The sequence below is a fragment of the Suncus etruscus genome, chromosome 6, assembly GCF_024139225.1.
Source record: "Suncus etruscus isolate mSunEtr1 chromosome 6, mSunEtr1.pri.cur, whole genome shotgun sequence".
Lineage (NCBI taxonomy): Eukaryota > Metazoa > Chordata > Mammalia > Eulipotyphla > Soricidae > Suncus > Suncus etruscus.
In genome coordinates, this window is record NC_064853.1 from 73,475,152 (window position 1) to 73,493,494 (window position 18,343).

At 39.9% G+C, this 18,343-nt stretch overlaps 1 protein-coding gene across 1 annotated transcript in view; it reads right to left on the reverse strand.

Moving 5' to 3' along the window:
• Window positions 1-17,819, reverse strand: part of DSTN (destrin, actin depolymerizing factor) — a 32,491-nt gene extending 14,672 nt beyond the window's left edge. Inside the window, exon 1 of the mRNA XM_049774368.1 lies at window positions 17,655-17,819. Coding sequence (XP_049630325.1) covers window positions 17,655-17,657 — 3 coding nt within the window. The 5' untranslated portion in view covers window positions 17,658-17,819. The remainder of the gene's footprint in view (window positions 1-17,654) is intronic.
• Window positions 17,820-18,343: the final 524 nt, after the last annotated feature.

Below are 18,343 nucleotides of genomic sequence, written 5' to 3' on the forward strand. Positions count from 1 at the left end.
TTGCCTTGCATGCATGATCTGTGGGCTCAATCCCCAGCAATGCAAAAAGCTAAATTCAATCACAAAGTTTTAACATATAAGACCATTAAAGGATATGCTGAACACGGCACCACAATTTGCTGTACTTGGCATGGAAAAGCTTGAGAGCAAAAATAGATTCGCTTATTACAACAAGAGCTTTGTGATTACCTTAAAAAGATATGTTTTCCATGATGCAATTGGAGCTGTCTGACTAGGACCACTAGAGAATAACAGTTACTCTTATGATTCTAGCCCATGTTAAAATAGTTGTTAAAAACTACATCACTTTGGGTTAGGAGATGCAACTCAGCAGAATACCTTGAATGTGGTAGGTCCTGGGTTCGATTCCTAGCACCTCCAATAAAAAAACTACAGCACTGTTTTGCTCCTCCTGGCCTATCAGCTTCCAATTTGTTAATGAAACACCAAACCATCTCAGTCCCCTCCAGCAGGACTTCTGTAACAAAATTCTAAGAGATGAAATCAACACAGCTGCAGCATTGCCTTAACCCACTAAATTCACTGAATGTATAAGCTTTAAATAAATTACACCAAGAAGAAAGTAAATATTGTAAAATATATGGAATACTTGATATTTTAAGGTTGTAAATGACAGAGTATAACTGAAAATAAAAATACTATTTTAGCATAAAGATGCCAATCTTTAAAAACAGCATCAAATTTTTTAAGGTTTTGCAAATAACTGAATCTAGTGATAAATGAGGTAACTTAGAAAAGTTGTGTTTAAATTTAATTTAGAATAAAAAGGACGATCTATTCTACACTGTTAACTCAGGTTGGACATAGCTCTTAAGTCCCATAATTAATGCCAACTATGTTTGATCACTTCTTCACTGGAGAAAGAAGGAATAAGAGCTATTTGCCTATTTCAAAAAGTTATTGATATTCCGGGGTTCATTTTTCTAAGGAAAAAGAGACTTAAAAGTCAGATACTGTACATCAAAAAAAAATTTACTCTTCTAAATCTGCAAACAACAAGCAGAAAACAGGCGTTAGTTACTTTCTCAACTTTCCAACTCTGAAACGATCCAGCATTCCTGCTAGTCCAAGGAATTAGGGAGTTTTAAAACAAATTCATGAGTCTCCTTTATTTACACTATGCCTTGTACAAGGGCCAAAGGAAATACAAAAATATGTGGGTTTTGGCTACTACAACAACAGATGCCTTTGAGCAATAAAGCCAAGACAACTGTAAGTGATCGGTACTTCAGCACATTTCAAGAGAAAAATGTTAACAACCTCACATGCCCTCTATTAAGACGGAGGTAAATCCTCGACTATTTTAAAGCTTTTTTTTAATCCTTAGCTTGCTAAAGGAGTTTATACATTTTTAATAATGAATTCATGTTTCATCTATATTGAACGTTCTGTCTGATCAGATGGAATTTTTTAACATTTATAGATTTTTATTACAATCTTTCATTTACTAATGCAGATACTTAAGCAACTATAATATTTTCTAACATTATTTTCTTAGAATAAAACTTTTATCATTTTATAGGCCTATTTAGATTTTTTTCCCCCTTGCATTTTCAGACTATTGCCCTCTCAACTTTACTCTTCAGTAAAACAAAGGGTTTTTTGGATGGTCTTCTTGATTCTTGGTTCGTTGTCTGGGCTACACGTAACAGTGCTAAGAGAACAATATAATATCTAGGGTCAGACCCAGGGCTCCTATATGTAAGCATGTGCTCTGGCCCTTGGAGTCATTCCTTAGGCCCTCAGGTTGGTTTTATTTTATATTTTTTATTAATTATTTTCCACCCACCCCTTCCTGTCCATTTACTGCTACTGCTGCTATTGCAGTGACCTGGCATTCCACACAGGCCTCATTGGGGTGTTGCTGACACACTCACAGCCACAGTACTAAAGAACCACACCCTTACCTGTGGTGACTGTACACGCTCACTGGTTGCTCTCCTTTAGTGCGAGTGCCCACATGCTTTCTGACTGGGCAGGAGCCCATTGAGGAACCTACATTGGTGCTGGCTGAGCTGGGCTCACTCCTGGCCATGGTGCTTACAAGTTCTCTGCTACAGTGCTTGCACACATCCAGCTGGGGCATCCTGAAAATCATGGACACTAGTAGCCTCAGGCTTGCAAAGCCAGAGCCTTGCTGGCCCCCTAACATGGGCTCTGGTTTTATATGGGGGGAGGGGGCCCACATAGTGGCTTATTCCTGACTTTGCACTCAGGGACCATTCCCAGCGGGCGTGGGAGTGAACCTTAGTCTGCTGAGTTCAAGGCAAGTACTCTCCCCACTGTACTTGGGTACAACATCTGGGTCCCCAACATGGTTTTCTGGAAAAGATCATAAAGCCACAAGAACAAGAACAGAATAGAAATGGTTCAACAAGAATGAAAGAGTGAAATGAGTTTGAGAAGAATGTGATGCTTACTTCTCTCCTAGACTCCATCTCTGAATTCTGAACTTGATTCTCTAGAGAGGGTAAATAACAGGGTTTTTTGTTCTGTCACCACATGGGGAAAACAGTTGACCATAAATGAATGCTAAGATACTGTCTCAAGAGCAGCATCCTGAACTCTACAAAGCAGCCTCACTGTTCCAAGAGCTATGCTCTGTGACCATCAAATGTCCTGTCCGTACCCACTGTTAAAGTGGTAACCTTCATCACACGTGGCTAGTTCAATGCTCAAAATGTGGCTAATGCAACAGAGAATTATCTGTTTAATTTTATATAAAATAATTTGACATGAAATATAAAATTAAGTCTCTCAGTAGTAAAACAGGTAAAACAGTAGTAATACAGGTGTACATAAATTTATAAACTAATATGTTCTGCCTTGGAAAAACAGTATATAATTCAGCTCTGGGATGACTTGGGTCAGAGGCAAGCTCAGTTACAGTACTAAGCAGGGACAGAAAGATACCACCAAGGACAAGGTTTTATTATTACTGTAGTAATGATCTTTTTTTTTTTTATGGCAAGGAAACAAATTCAGGGAAAATTCAGGAAACCTATACTAGGTACATATTTTGAGTGCTATTAAAAGAACTGAAACTACAAAAATGAAGATGTCATAAACTTTCAAAGGAACAACCTAACTTTAATCAAGATTGCCGTTCTACATGTGAAACCAAAATAAGTTGTTTAACATCTTGAGGGAAGAAAATTATGTTCATATTGGAGAAGTGAAATAATTTTAAAACATGGTTCATATATTATCAAGAAATAAAGCTTCATTTTTACAAGATGTATTACACAGAGCTATTTCAGATTATATTTTGTCTTTTAAATGGATAAAAATATTTTAAAGCCAGCAAGAAAAGCTAAATCAAACTTACCCAAATCTTGTAATTTGATCAAATCAATGCTTCTCTAAAAGCCACATTTCCATAACCTATGAAATGTGAATTATAACCATCCTAACTCAACAAGGCTGATAACAAAATGCAACAACTTCACTAAACACTTAAATACAGTGCCAACAATGGTACTATTTAGTAGTGACACTTTTATTTAAGCTTTATTTTGTTGTTGTTTTGGGGCCATACCCAGTGACTCTCAGGGCTTACTCCTGGCTATGTGCTCAGAAATCACTCCTGGTACAAGAGCCACCCACTGAGTGGGAGAAATTATTCATTCAATACCCATCAGATAAGGGGCTAATATTCAAAATATACAAGGCACTAATGGAACTTTACAAGAAAAAAAACACCTAATCCCATCAAAAAATAGGGAGAAGAAATGGACAGACACTTTGTCAAAGAAGAAATACACATGGCCAAAGGCACATGAAAAAATGCTCCACATCACTAATCATCAGGGAAATGCAAATCAAAACAACTATAAGGTACCACCTCATACCCCAGAGATTGACACACATCACAAAGAATGAGAACAAGCAGTGTTGGCGGGGATGTGGAGAGAAAGAAACTCTTATCCACTGCTGGTGGGAATGCCCTCTAGTTCAACCTTTATGGAAAGCAATATGGAGATTCCTCCAAAAACTGAAAATCGAGCTCCCATACGATCCAGCTATACCACTCCTAGGGATATGCCCTAGGAACACAAAAATGCAATACAAAAAATCCCTTCCTCATACCTATATTCATTGCAGCGCTATTTACAATAGCCAGACTCTGGAAATAACCAAGATGCCCTTCAACAGATGAATGGCTAAAGAAACTGTGGTACATATACACAATGGAATATGATATGCAGCTGTCAGGAGAGATGAAGTCATGAACTTTTCCCATACATGGATGTACATGGAATCTATTATGCTGAATGAAATAAGTGAGAAAGAGAGAGAGAGAGAGAGAGAGAGAGAGAGAGAGAGAGAGAGAGATAGAGAGAGAGATAGAGATATTCAGAATAGTCTCACTCATCTATGGGTTTTAAGAAAAATAAAAGATATTCTTGCAATAATTTTCAGAGACAAAAGAGAGGAGGGTTGGAAGGTCCAGCTCACAACATGAAACTCACCACAAAGAGTGATGAGTGCAGTTAGAGAAATAACTACATTGAGAACTATCATAACAATGTGAATAAATGAGGGTAGAAAGCCTGTCTAGAGTACAGGAAGGGGTGGGGTGGGAAGGAGGGAGATTGGGGACATTGTTGATGGGAATGTTACACTGGTAAAGGGGGGTGTTCTTTACATGACTGAAACCCAACCACAATCATGTTTGTAATCAAGGTGTTTAAATAAATACATTAATTAAAAAAAAATTGCTCCTGGCTTGGTGGACCATATGGGATGCCAGGGGATTGAACCGAGTCCGTCCTAGGTTAGCACATACAAGGCAGGTGTCCTGCCGCTTGCGCCACTGCTCCAGCCCCATATGCATTATTTTTTTATTTCTGGGATACACCAAGCAGTTCACAGAGCTTACTCCAGGCTATGTGTTGAGGAACCACTCCTAGCTGGCCTTAGAAGACCAAATGTTGTGCTTGGGTTCAAACATGGTCAGCTATGTACAAAACAAACACCCTATCCTTATATACTATAAGGATACTATATATCCCTTCTGAGTTAACATTTTATTAACCACAAAATCTACTTATGAATTTCAACTCTTTCTAGTTATCAGTGTAGTCAACTTTTATTGAAACCTTTGAGTAATAAAAGGTTACAGATAGAAGCCATTCAGACAATTTAGAAAAGTGGTATTTCTACCTGTTCTCTCATGTCCAAAACACAAATGAAAAAAAAAAATACTAAACGGACATTCAATGAATATATCTTTTTTTTCTTCTCAGACCCACTGAAGACATCCAGTGTAATGAAGAGGATAATAGTTCTCTTTAACTGTAAAATTCTATTACACCATCTTGACTCTTCTCTTGTACACACTGTCTACAGCCAGAATAAAAATTCACAGTAACAGAAATTGTGCCTATCTGGGGAGCTAATACATTTTGTCCTAAAATGTGCCCCTGTTTAGTACCTATCTATCAGTCAAGCAAGAACACGGCAACTCCTCAAGCCCTTGATAAGCTCAAAATATCCAGAGCCAGAGTCAAGTTCTACAGATTGTTTCGGGATGTCCTGTGAAGGAGGTGAGACAGAAGTAAATTCAAGGACATGTTCCACAAGGTCAAGAGATGCGCCTAAAAGGCCTGGACTGTTGAAATAACTGCCATCTGTTTGTATCTTGAGGCCACATCACTCAAAGGGAGCAAATTCTGTAATTTGGTCAATGTCAATAACAAATAATACAGGCATTCAGTGATCCAGAAAATGTTCCAAGTTAACTCTGTCTTTCTGGTCCATTAGAAAAACACAACAGGGTCACTAACCAGTGTGAAAGTTAAAGCCAATTTCCAATTATAGAAAAGTCTTTCATCCACCTCAGCAAAATACAGATAATGTCCTTGAGATAACCTGGACAGACCAGCAATAACGCTGTGAGGTCTAATGCTTAAACAATGCCTCTAAAATAATAGGAACCACTATTTAATAACCTAAACTCATGAAGTACAAACTACACTGAAAATGAAATGGGGATATGCAACAAAAAAGCATCTTGACAAAATGGTGATACATAACAAAGTTCCGTTAAAAAAGAAACAATCTCACTCAGATTGTATGCAATCTTATAGAAAATTCTAACTAAGTCTATTAATAGGCTTCCCACCCCAATTATCACCCCTAGGTTAGCTATGTGATCCCTTCATGTACTATATTTTGGCAAAGTACAGTATAAAAATTAAAGCCAATTTCCTATTTTAAAGTCTTTATTATCCACTTAATAGCAAAAGACTTATCTATTACTTGGATTAACTGTCTATTAGTTTTATAATTCTCTCGTTAAACTGCACATCTTTTGTGCAAAAAGCAATATTTAGTATCTTGTTTTAAACCATATTCTACATAAGAACTATTATCAACTTTATTGGGTTTTTGGAAAATGGTTATCCCTTACAATTTCTATAAAATGCACTCCTGCCTTCAGGATTCCTCTCAACCCCCCATGTATTTTTAGTAAAAGATTTACATGATCTGAAGAGAAACCAGAGTATATCCCCATTTTTGTTTAATGGTATCATTCCTTGGGAAATATTCTATCTCAGCCTATGGGAGTTTCAGGGGGGAAAAAAAGGGCATAAATAAATAAATAAATAAATAAATAAATAAATAAATAAATAAATAAATAAAATGTCTAATTTTTACTGACCCCAGTATTTTGATCCTAGTGAAAGAAATTCCCCCAAAATATACATTTTCATTTTTATGAAATATATTTGGATAAATTTGCTACCAATTTACTTTTAGATCACCATAACTGACTGAAAAGAAATGACAAAGCCTGGAATATTTGTAATAACAATTCACAGCATGTTACATCATAAAATATGAACATCCTTATGCTGAGGAAATTGAAAGGCTTTTCACTGAGCTTAAGCAGGGATTGGGGGGTGGGGGAGAGATCAGGAAAAAACCAGCTATGCACAGGCCTTACTCCTAATGATGTTTAGGGGAACAAAGCAGACCTTGAATGAACCAGAATGAACCTCATGCAAGGCAAGTGACTGATACCTGCAGTATCTCTCTTAGCACATACTAACATCATATTAGTTTCAGGTTGTACAACATGATTTACAGTATTTGTATAAGCTGCAAAGTCACTATAATAGTTAGAATAGCTGACATCCATAATCAAGCTGTTTCTTATAAGAAATTTTAAGATCTACTTTTTTCTATCCTTTCAAAGATATAATTCAATATGACTTACTATATTGTATACTGTCATCCCCAAAAACATATTTTATAACTGAGGAACTTCGTACTTTAATTTTTACCACCTTGACCTAGTTCACCCACTGCTGAAGAGCTAGGTATACCCCGATGCACCACAGTGACCATCCATCTATGCTCTCAGATTGAACTGAAGGGGAGATTTGTTTTTCAAAGATTCTACCTGTAATTGAAAGCACACAGTGTTCTCTCTCTGATGACCTCAAGGTCTACCCATCTTTCATAAACAGGAAAATTTCCTTCATTTTATGAGTAATAGTCTAGTATATCATCATGTACCATTTAAACAATGAGATACTAAGAAATGCATCATGAGGTGAGTTCATCTTGTGCAAACATCACAGAGTATAATTAAACAACTCTCAATGATCTAGTCTACACCTTACAGACCCTATGGTAGAACATAGTAGGACCACGGACCTATATGCATTCTTCATTGACCAATACATCATTGAGTGATAGGTCATATTTTCTTTATCTATTCAGTGTGGCCCATCTTCCCCTGACAAAAATAATTTAAATCTTGAAACATTTTTTAAAAAGTATAAGTTATAGATATGTACTTTTTATTTGTGGAAGCGTTTGAAATCAATATCCCATAAAAAGACACTTCAAAATTTCTGCAATCCATATTGTTAAGCCATTAAATCATGCAGTTGAAAAAAACTCTGATGTATTTATAAGATGCTTTTATTAATAGTTTTATCCAAGATATTAAGGATGACTGCTTCATGCTTGGCAATTAGGGTGTATGTGTGCGTGCTTTGCATGCAGAAAGCCTGGGTTCAACCCCTGATATCACATAGCCTCCATGAGCATTGCTTATGTGATTGAAAAAGAAAAGAATGATAATTGTTTCAAGAATTACAAATCTTTTGTTTTTGTTTTTGGGCTACACCCAGTGGCACTCAGTTTACAACTGGCTCTGAGCTCAGAAATTGCTCCTGGCATGCTTGGGGGACCATATGGGATGCCGGGAATCAAATGTGGGACGTGGGTTGGCCACTTGCAAGGCAAATGCCCTACAAGCTGTGCTACTGCTCCAGCCCACATGATTATAAATCTTAAAAAAAAATTTTAGGGGCCGGGAAGGTGGCGCTAGAGGTAAGGTGTCTGCCTTGCAAGTGCTAGCCAAGGATCAGGACTGCGGTTCGATCCCCCGGCGTCCCATATGATCCCCCCAAGCCAGGGGCGATTTCTGAGCTCATAGCCAGGAGTAACCCCTGAGCATCACACGGGTGTGGCCCAAAAACCAAAAACCAAAAAAAAAAAAAAATTTTAAACTCCATAATTATGCATTTTTCACTAAAATAGAAAGCAAAAAAAAAATACAATTCTCAACTGGAAAGAATACTATTAAGCAACAAAAAGGAACAAACTGCTGACTCTCATTGAGATATATAGATGGCATATATACATATATAAACGTGAAACTTGACTTAATATATTTGAAAGACTGTATTATTTTTTTGGTTTTGGTTTTTGGCCACACCTAGTGATGCTCAGGGGCTACTCCTGGCTATGCGCTCAGAAATTGCTCCTGGCTTGGGGGACCATATGGGATGCCGGAGATCAAACGGAGGTCCGTCCTAGATCAGCCACGTGCAAGGCAAATGCCCTATCGCTGCGTATTACTCCGGCCCCAAAAGACTGTATGTTTTAAAAAAAAATATGCAAAAGACAGAGAGGTACACAAAATGTGACTTCATTGGTTAAGAGTAATGAATTTAAATTTAACAGAAAATAATTTCATAATACATGTGCATAATAGTATTTAAGAATTTGAACATTTTTACAGATATATGTAATAAACCGTAACATTCATTATCCATTAATATACAAGTTCAGCAGGTTTTAGTATTTTCATAAAGAACTGTACATCTCTTTATTATCACAATCTAACTTTAGGACATTTTGAAGATCTCCCAAATAAACCATAAACTCACAGTAACCATTCCACATTTTCCACTCCCTCTTAACTGCATTGCTTCTGTCTCAACCAACCTGCCTGGCCTCAAATTTTACATAAATAGAAGAATATAACAGATAGTCTCTTTTGACTGGCTTCTTTTGTGCACAGCTTGTTTTCAAGATGAATCAGGTGTTATCAATATTTATTTTTATTGCTAAATAATAATACATTAAATAGACTTACTACACTTTATCTGTTCTTTCTTTCTTCTCTGGGCTATTCTGAATATGGTGGCTATGAACATTCATGTACAAATTTTAAGATGAAACTTTTTCATTTCACTTGGTTGTAAAATATGAGTGAAATTACCATTACAAGCTAACTTTCAAATTTAATTTAATGAACAACCAAACTAGGTTTCCGAAATAGCTGCCCCATTATACATCCATACATTCAACAATGTATGTAAGTTCCTTTGCCAACATCTCTTATTGCTGGCTTTATGTTTCATGATAGACATCCAAGTGAGTCTCAGGTAGTATTTTACTGTGCTCTTGATTGGCATTTCCCTAATGGCTTATGATATTAAGCATTTTTTGAAGAGCTTATCTTCTTGAGAAATGTCAACTTAAAGTCTTTGCCAACATGACTGCTTGCTTATTGTTTGTTGTTTTGTTTTTGTTTTTGTTTTTTTTTTTTGGTTTTTGGGCCACACCCGTCGTTGCTCAGGGGTTACTCCTGGCTGTCTGCTCAGAAATAGCTCCTGGCAGGCACCATATGGGACACTGGGATTCCAACCAACCACCTTTGGTCCTGGATTGGCTGCTTGCAAGGCAAACACCGCTGTGCTATCTCTCCAGGCCCTATTGTTTGTTTTTTTTAACAGTGACCCTTAAACATCCTTGGTATACTCTGGATACAAGTTCTTAGTTGGACATAAAGATTGCATTTATCTGTTGTACTCATTTACTTGCTGGTATTCTTTGATGCAAAAATAAACAGAAGTGTTTTTTTTAACTTTATTGATTGATTAATGGTTGATTGATTGGTTTCTGGGCCATACACAGCGGTGCTCAGGGATTACTCTTGGCACTGGACTCAGAAATCACCCCTAGCAGGCTGGGGACCATATGGGATGCCGGGAATCAAACCAGATCTCTCCTGGGTCGACCGCATACGAGGTAAATGCACTACTGCTGTGCTATCTTTCCCACCCCAGAAGTGTTTAAATTCTTTTTTTTTTGGTTTTTGGTTTTTGTTTTTGGGCCACACCCGCCAGTGCTCAGGGGTCACTCCTGGCTGTCTGCTCAGAAATAGCTCCTGGCAGGCACGGGGGACCATATGGAACACCGGGATTCGAACCAACCACCTTTGGTCCTGATCGGCTGCTTGCAAGGCAAAAGCCGCTGTGCTATCTCTCTGGGCCCAGAAGTGTTTAAATTCTAACAAACAAACTATAATTTATCTGCTTTGTCTTTGATCCTCATACTTTTGGTGGTATTGCCTAAATTTTACATAAGCAACACTTAGCCCAAGTTCAAAAGAGACTCATAGTCCTTCGAAGGTCCAGACCACTGAGCTATGTCACAGCACCACACACACCTCCACCTCAGGTCCTCGGTTTCAGCACTAAGTAAAAAAAATAAATGGGCATTTATGGAAAAATGGGTGGTAATTTGATTCTTTATTCAATCATTTTTTTATTTTTAGGCTACACCTTTATGGTGCCCAGGGTTTATTACTCTTGGCTCAGTGCTTAGGGAACCATCTGGGGTGCTATGTATTAAACATGGGTCAGCTGCCTATCCTCTGTACAATCTCTCCAGCAGATTTAAAAGCATTACTCTTAATACTTAATCATCTATCTAAAAATATTTTCATTGTAAGATACAAATTAAACTATAAAGCAGTACAGAAATGGGAGGCACTATTCAACTCATTTAGGTCTTAAAATTCAATACCCAAGATATTAAAAGAGTATATAGGAATAGTTATAATAAAGTCTATAGGAAGTATATACATTAAAATATTCCACCTCCATGAGATCCTGTTCTTGTCTTTTAACTTAAGAGTTGGCTTCTCTTTTTTATTTTTTCATTTTGGGCCACACCCTGTGATGCTCAGAGGTTACTTTTGCCTATGCGCTCAGAAATCGTTCCTGGTTCAGGGGACCCTATGGGACGCCAGGGGATGGAACCAAGGTTCATCCTAGATCAGCTGCGTGCAAGGCAAATGCCCTACCGCTGTGCTATCACTCTGGCCCGAGTTGGCTTCTCTTTCGTTCATTCATTCGTACTCAGTTAGTAACATCTTTTACAGGTCTCTATGGGAGGCATCTTTATATAATGAAATACATAAGCCCCATCATAAGGAGTTTAACAATAAAGGTTGGCAAGATACTTTATTATGTGCCCCCCAAATAATTCCTATCCTATCTGAGCACTGATTCTTAGAAATACAGATAAGCAGAAATTTATAGTATACTATTACCCTTCCAACATCCCCATATAAATTAAATACGTCAATCCACAAAATCTGAGGACAATTCAGTAAGGAGACCACAAACCACAGGAGTCAATGAAATGTGACCATTGCAATTGAACTACATTTTCAATTGCAATTCATTTAAATTTCAAAACTGGTTATCAATTCCATTACAGGAAAGCTTCTATGTCTGAAGTAACTTAAGCATGTCTCCTGTCAACTGTCAATTTTATACCCATCATGTCTTTCCAATGATAAGTGAATATTTAAATTGAGATGTGCTGAAGCGGTATAAAAATTAATGTACAGAAGCCCTATTTAAAGGTCAGAAAGCTAAAAGTTTCTAAACTTGTACCATACCAAACTACAAAACCTAACATACTTGCATGTCCAACAGGAAATGATGTTTCCCTACACCATTAACAGAAAGAACCTGCCAATTCACCCACACCACCACCTGAACACTATATAAAATAATCCCAATGGTTGTTCTAGGAAAGTACTCATATGTCTCACCATGATACTACACTTTTCTAAAATGCCTTGTTTGTTTCTATATAAATCCATTTTGTTTGTTTTTGTTTTGTTTTTGAGACACTCAGGGGTTAATAATTCTTTAAGCTTTAAGGATAGAAGAATCCCTAAGGTTTAGAACAGTTTACTTAAGTTTACTTATCCAGGAGCTAAGGAGACTGCGGAAAGGGAAGGTGCCTTGGCATGCATGCTGGATGGAGCCCTGGGTGCTGCCAAAGGAAGTTCATTTACTAGCAAATTGGAGGCGCCTTACCTTTGAGTATTTGAGACATACCAATGCTTTGGTTTCAGCTCAGATATAAATACCACCACTGTAAAATAAAATTCTCAAAACCAGATACCAGTTTTAATAAGATTGCCTCTCCAGTTTGCCTAAGGTGCCCCTAATTTAACTTGTCCTGGACTTTTTGTTTTGAACCTTCCTCATCAGATTGCTGTCCCAGCAGCAATAGCCCGAGAAAAGATGAATCTTGCAGGAGATTTTGAGTGGGCCATGAACATAAAACAAATTTCAACCCTTTCAACTCTTAAGAGCCTGGGGTTTCCCAGCCTCTCACTGGAACTACAGTCAAGTTCAGCAGATATTTTGTCTGTAAAAAATGTAAGCTGCAATAAACATATGGAAATATGCTCAATTTATGACTAGTCAGAGAAACTGATATACAATAAATGTGACATTATTTCACACCTATCAGACTGGCAACAGTTTCAAATTTCATATCACAGTTAACAGCCTCTTAGAAGTAGCTGATGAAATGCAAACTAGAATTTGTACCTGAAGAATAAAAAGTATATATGCACACAACCCACATTCCTGTTTCTAGATACAGAATAAGGAGATAGTCATGTGGCTAGAAACAGCTTGAATTTGTCCAAGTTAAAAAGCTAAAAGCTTGGGAAAATATGTAAGTGGCCCAAACTAGAAGGTGAAATAAAAATGATTTAAATTTAAATAATGATCAAGGCCCGGAGAGATAGCACAGCAGCGTTTGCCTTGCCAAGCAGCCGATCAGGACCTAAGGTGGTTGGTTCGAATCTGGGTGTCCCATATGGTCCCCCGTGCCTGCCAGGAGCTATTTCTGAGCAGACAGCCAGAAGTAACCCCTGAGCACCGCCGGGTGTGGCCCAAAAACCAAAAAAACAAACAAACAAACAAAAAAAGATCAAATAGAAATTATTCACCACTGGAAGTGCCAAATATGGCTAAAAACAAACAAACAAAAAGCATCTGCTCTACCACAGAATACTCTCCATTTTTTTTTCTAAGTTTTAAAAAGACTATTTACCAATACAAAGATCAAAGTATGAGAGAATGAGTTAGTCAATATCATGAAACTATGCTGAACTTGACCTGTGCTCCTGAAAAGCAGTTCTGGTTAAGAAATATACCCCCCTTATCTGATATTCTAGGAAACAAGTAATAAACAGACCCTGCTCTACTACCTTGGAGATAAGATTGCCTCTCCAATCTTCCTAAGGCATCCCTGATTTAACTGCCCTGTCGTTTTTGGTTTTGACCTTCCTCATCAGTTTGCTATCCCAGCGGCAATAACCTGAGTAAGGATCATCTCTTTAATTGGAATATTTTTGTTTTGAGGCCTCACCTGGGGTTCAGACCCAGTCAGCCATGTGCAAGTCCTGAAGCACTGCTTGCTATACTCTTTCTCTGCCCCAAATGTTTTTTTATTTCACCTGTTTGAGTTTGGTCTGGTCGTACCTTGTAGTCCTTGGGAAGGGCTCCTAGAGATGAAGGAATAGCAGGTAGCTGGGGTCAGGATTCAAATGCATACATTCTGCATGCAAAATATGCAACTTAGCCTGCTGAGCAAATTCTAACTATTCTTAATGTTTTTGTTTTTTTTTTTGGTGTGGTTTGGTTTTGAGGAAGGAAGGGTGTTTTTTCCACTGTGGTTTTTATTGTTCTTGTTGTTACCATTTGATTTTGTCTTGGGGAGCACATCAACGATGCTCAGGATTTATTACTGACTCTGTGCTCAGGGATCAGCCTTAGAAGGGCTCAGGAGATCATATACATTATCAGGGATCAAACCCAAGTTGACTGTATGCATGCAATACCACCTTCCCCACTATACTATCTCTCCAGCCCACTACATTAGGTTTTTGACACAGGTATGGTTATCTCTAAGAAGAAAAAGGGATTGGATGAGGAAAAAAAGGTACATATTTAACTATTAAAGCTAACAGAAACCTGAAATATGGTCAAAAGTATACCTTTTTCTTGTTCTTTTACATAAAGAGGAACTGTCATTCTGTGTATTCTTCCAAAATCCTTCAAAAATTAAGCCTGTCCTTTACAGCCTGTTTTCATTTTTGCTACAGAGGCACATGCACTCTTGCCTAGTGTATGTGAAGTTCCGGGTTCAATTTCCCGCACCACACAAAGAGGCTCAAGATCACACACCCAATCTATTCCACTAGGAATAGATAACAACCAACTTCCTAGTAAGGTTGTTATAAGTCAAAGTGTTTTGTTTGTGATTCTGTGGTAGAACATATTTTATAATTCACCCTGAGTCGATTATTTCAGTTACGGCAAAGTTCTAATGACAGGGAAATTATAGCTCTTTCCCAAAGTTGCCAGTACCACCTCATATAGGAGTGCCAGAACAGAGGGCAGTAGTAGATTGGTGTAACTGAAGGGACTTTCTGGTTAATTACTCCTTTGAAGAATGGCTACTTCCAGGGGAGCTTTAAATAATTCATTTTTTCTAATTGGGCCAAATAAAAAATTTGTGATAGATAACCTCAGTCCATCTGAGGGCCAAGACAACCATTATATATCCATGGAGCGGTGCTGCAAATCACAGGTCATTGGTTAGAAGAGAAGGCAGGCAAATCGACCTGTAGAGTTTCCCTCCAAACCCAACAGAACTTCTGAGCAGAGCTAACCTTAGAAACCTGAGGGAAGGCTAGTAACTGGTATATGAGGAAACTGTATACTTAGCACACACACACACACACACACACACACACACACACACACACACACACACACCAAAGTTTTTTGTTTGTATGTTTGTTTTTAGGCCACACCCAGTGTGCTCAGGGGTTAGCACACACACACACACACACACACACACCAAAGTTTTTTGTTTGTATGTTTGTTTTTAGGCCACACCCAGTGTGCTCAGGGGTTACTTCCTGGCTCTGAGCACAAGAATTACTCCTGGTCAACTCAGAGGACCCGGGGATGCAGGGGATCAAACTGGGCAGGGCATGTGCAAGGGGAACGCTCTACCCACTGTACTATAACTCCAGCCCCTCACCAAAGTTTTATTTCGATTGTGTAGATGTAATTTCTATGAAGAATAAACTGGGGTCAGGGGTAGAGGTAGGGAGCATTGTAAAATGAGAGCATGAGTATACTATGAGGGTAGGATAGGGGTAGGGAGCACTGTAAAATGAGACTTTGAAAACATGAAATCTTATTTTAAAAGTACCTAGGGTAATCTTTTGAATTGGTTTCAAATTGCTTTATTCCCAAGTGCTTCTAGAACACACAAGGAAGTGATTTTCTAATGTAGAACAAGCCCAAGAGCAGTTAAAATTTAATCCTTTAAAAAAAAAGGCACAAAATTTAGAAACTTGGAACCAAGTACTCTAAGCAGTTTTAAATAGAGGAAAAGTACTAAAATCTGGAATAATAAAGGAAGTCTCCATCTTCATATGTTCTGTAGATGGTCTGAATAGATACTCTGGGCTCATAAGGCTAAATACAAGAATAATCATCGAAAGTATCGATCAATATGCTGAACTCTCCTTGCAAGCATCCCAACAAAAACAGTTTGTAAAGTCATCTATATCTCCCTAAAGCCTATAAGCCTGAATTTATTTGTAACCTAATTATTGTGGTACTTTCAATTTGCCCTCTTTCCCAATAAATATTCTTCCTTCATTATATTTGAATACAGAGAAATGTGCGTTAGACTTTAAAGTTAAGTATTTATGCTTTCAACTGAAGTTGAAATGCTTGATACTATTTTCAAACATAAAGTCTATCAGGGGTCTTCAAACTATGGCCCGTGGGCCACATATTGTATTTATTCCCATTTTGTTTCTTCACTTCAAAATAAGATATATGCAGTATGCATAGAAATTTGTTCATGATTTTTGTTTTTACTATAATCTGGCCCTCCAACAGTCTGAAGGACAATGAACTGGCCCCCTGTTTAAAAAGTTTGAGGACCCCTGGAACAAAAGGGGAATAATATGTCAAGCCAGAAAGCCCTAAAGAATAGAGACACACTGATTCTGAGAGGATACTCTTAAATATACAAGAACTCAAAAATCTTTAGTATAAAGCAATGAATACATGTATAATCTTCATGATTATAAAAAAAAAAAGTCTTAAGATGCTGGTCTTGACCCAAATGATACAAAACCTGAATTGAATCACCTTTCATCTACCCATCTTCAATCGTCAACACATTAACCTTTCTTCAACTAACGAGCCAGTCTGCCTGAACCTGAACCTGCAATACCTTCCAAACTGATAAGCACTACTGACAGGCAGACTGATAGGACAAGAGGGCAATATTTCTAGAAAAGTCTGGTATGCCTTTGCCTGCACATTGTTGACCAAAAATGGCAATAGTGTGTGCAGACTCAAAAAAAAAAAAAAAAAAAAAAAAAAGAAGGACCAAATGTTCTATTCAACCTATCAAGTCGGAAAGCTTTTTTTTTTTCCCCAGAAGATTTGGGAGTGACAAAGTGGAAGGGGAAAAACGATCAATGAAGCAAAATGCCTATCACCTACATACAATACAGGGAACGGGATTCCCTCTTAGGGAGCTGAAAGCTTCCAGAAAGACCCTTTTAAAAACAGTTTTTTGCATTCGATTGCACACATCTCTTACACGCACCCCAAATTCCGTTGGGGGGAATCCTTATAGCTTGAGGGGCGAAGGAAAAGGTCTAGCTGGACAGGGAGAGACCCGACAGGTAGAGGGTTAAGAGCACCCGTGCCAAAGCCCAGAAGCCTCGATGGAAGCTGATTGCCAGATATGACAAACAAAGCGACTGCCGGGCCACCTCGCGCTTTAAACGAGCCAGGCGGGGGGGTGGGGGGGTCAGGATCCCCGGGATCTTTCCGCCTGCTGGGGCTGCTGCTCCATTAAAGCCCCGTTTTCCCCTTGGGAGAGGAGCAGCTCTTCCCGAGGGAGGAAACGCGCACCAGTCAATTAGGGGGTGCAAACCTGCGCCCAGGAAAACCCGCGCGGCATTCTTAGCTCACTCTCCCCTCCACCGCCACCCCGATTGCCCGCGATCACTTTCCCCCCGCGGGAGGACTTGGGGTGATCGAGCCCGGAGGGTCGTGCCCGGGCAGGAACCCGGTCCCAGCGGCCCAGGTAGGAGGCAGCGTCGAAGCCGCAGCCCGCAACATTGCCCAGACCCGCGTCCGCCCACCCCGAGCAACCCTCCCGCTCCCGCTCACCATCTTCGCCGCGGCGGTCGCTGGGACGCGGCAGAGGGGGCGAGCGAGCGAGCGACGGAGCGAGCGAGACCCGACTGGATCGCCGCAGACGCGAGGCCGAGTTTAGCAGCCGAGAGGGCGGCGCCTCCAGCCTGGGCGGCGGCGACGTCACAGCCGCTCCAGGTTGCTGCGCAACTGCCGGCCTGGCCACGCCCCCCGCTCGGCCCTTCCGACTCCGGGAGGGCGGGGGAAGGACGCCTGCGTCTCAGACACCAGGCAGCCTCGCAGCGGGGCTAGGCGCTGTGGGACGGGGAGGCTAGAGAAGGGAGGGGCCCTTGTAGCCCTCGCCCCGCCCACCGCGCCGTGCTTGTCCTTACAAGGAAGTGGCCACCTGGCCAGGTGTGCGCCGCCGCTGAGGGGCGGGGCCTGAGCGGGAGGCGAGACGCGCCATTGGGCGGGGCCTGTTGGTGGGCGGGGCCCGGGCGCCACCGCGGTGGGCGGGTCCCGCGCTGAGGGGCGAGACGCTGAAGGCGAAGTCAGACTCCGGAGTCGGGGTGCGGGCCGAGTCGGAGAAGCTCCCCGCATTTTTTAACCTACTTTGGTGAGATTCCCGTCGTCCTCTCCCCTGATTGGCCCCAGCCCGGGCCTCGCAAGAGGAGAAAGTGCCCATGTTGCCTCCTTCCTGAGGTGACTCGCCCGCTCTGAGCCCT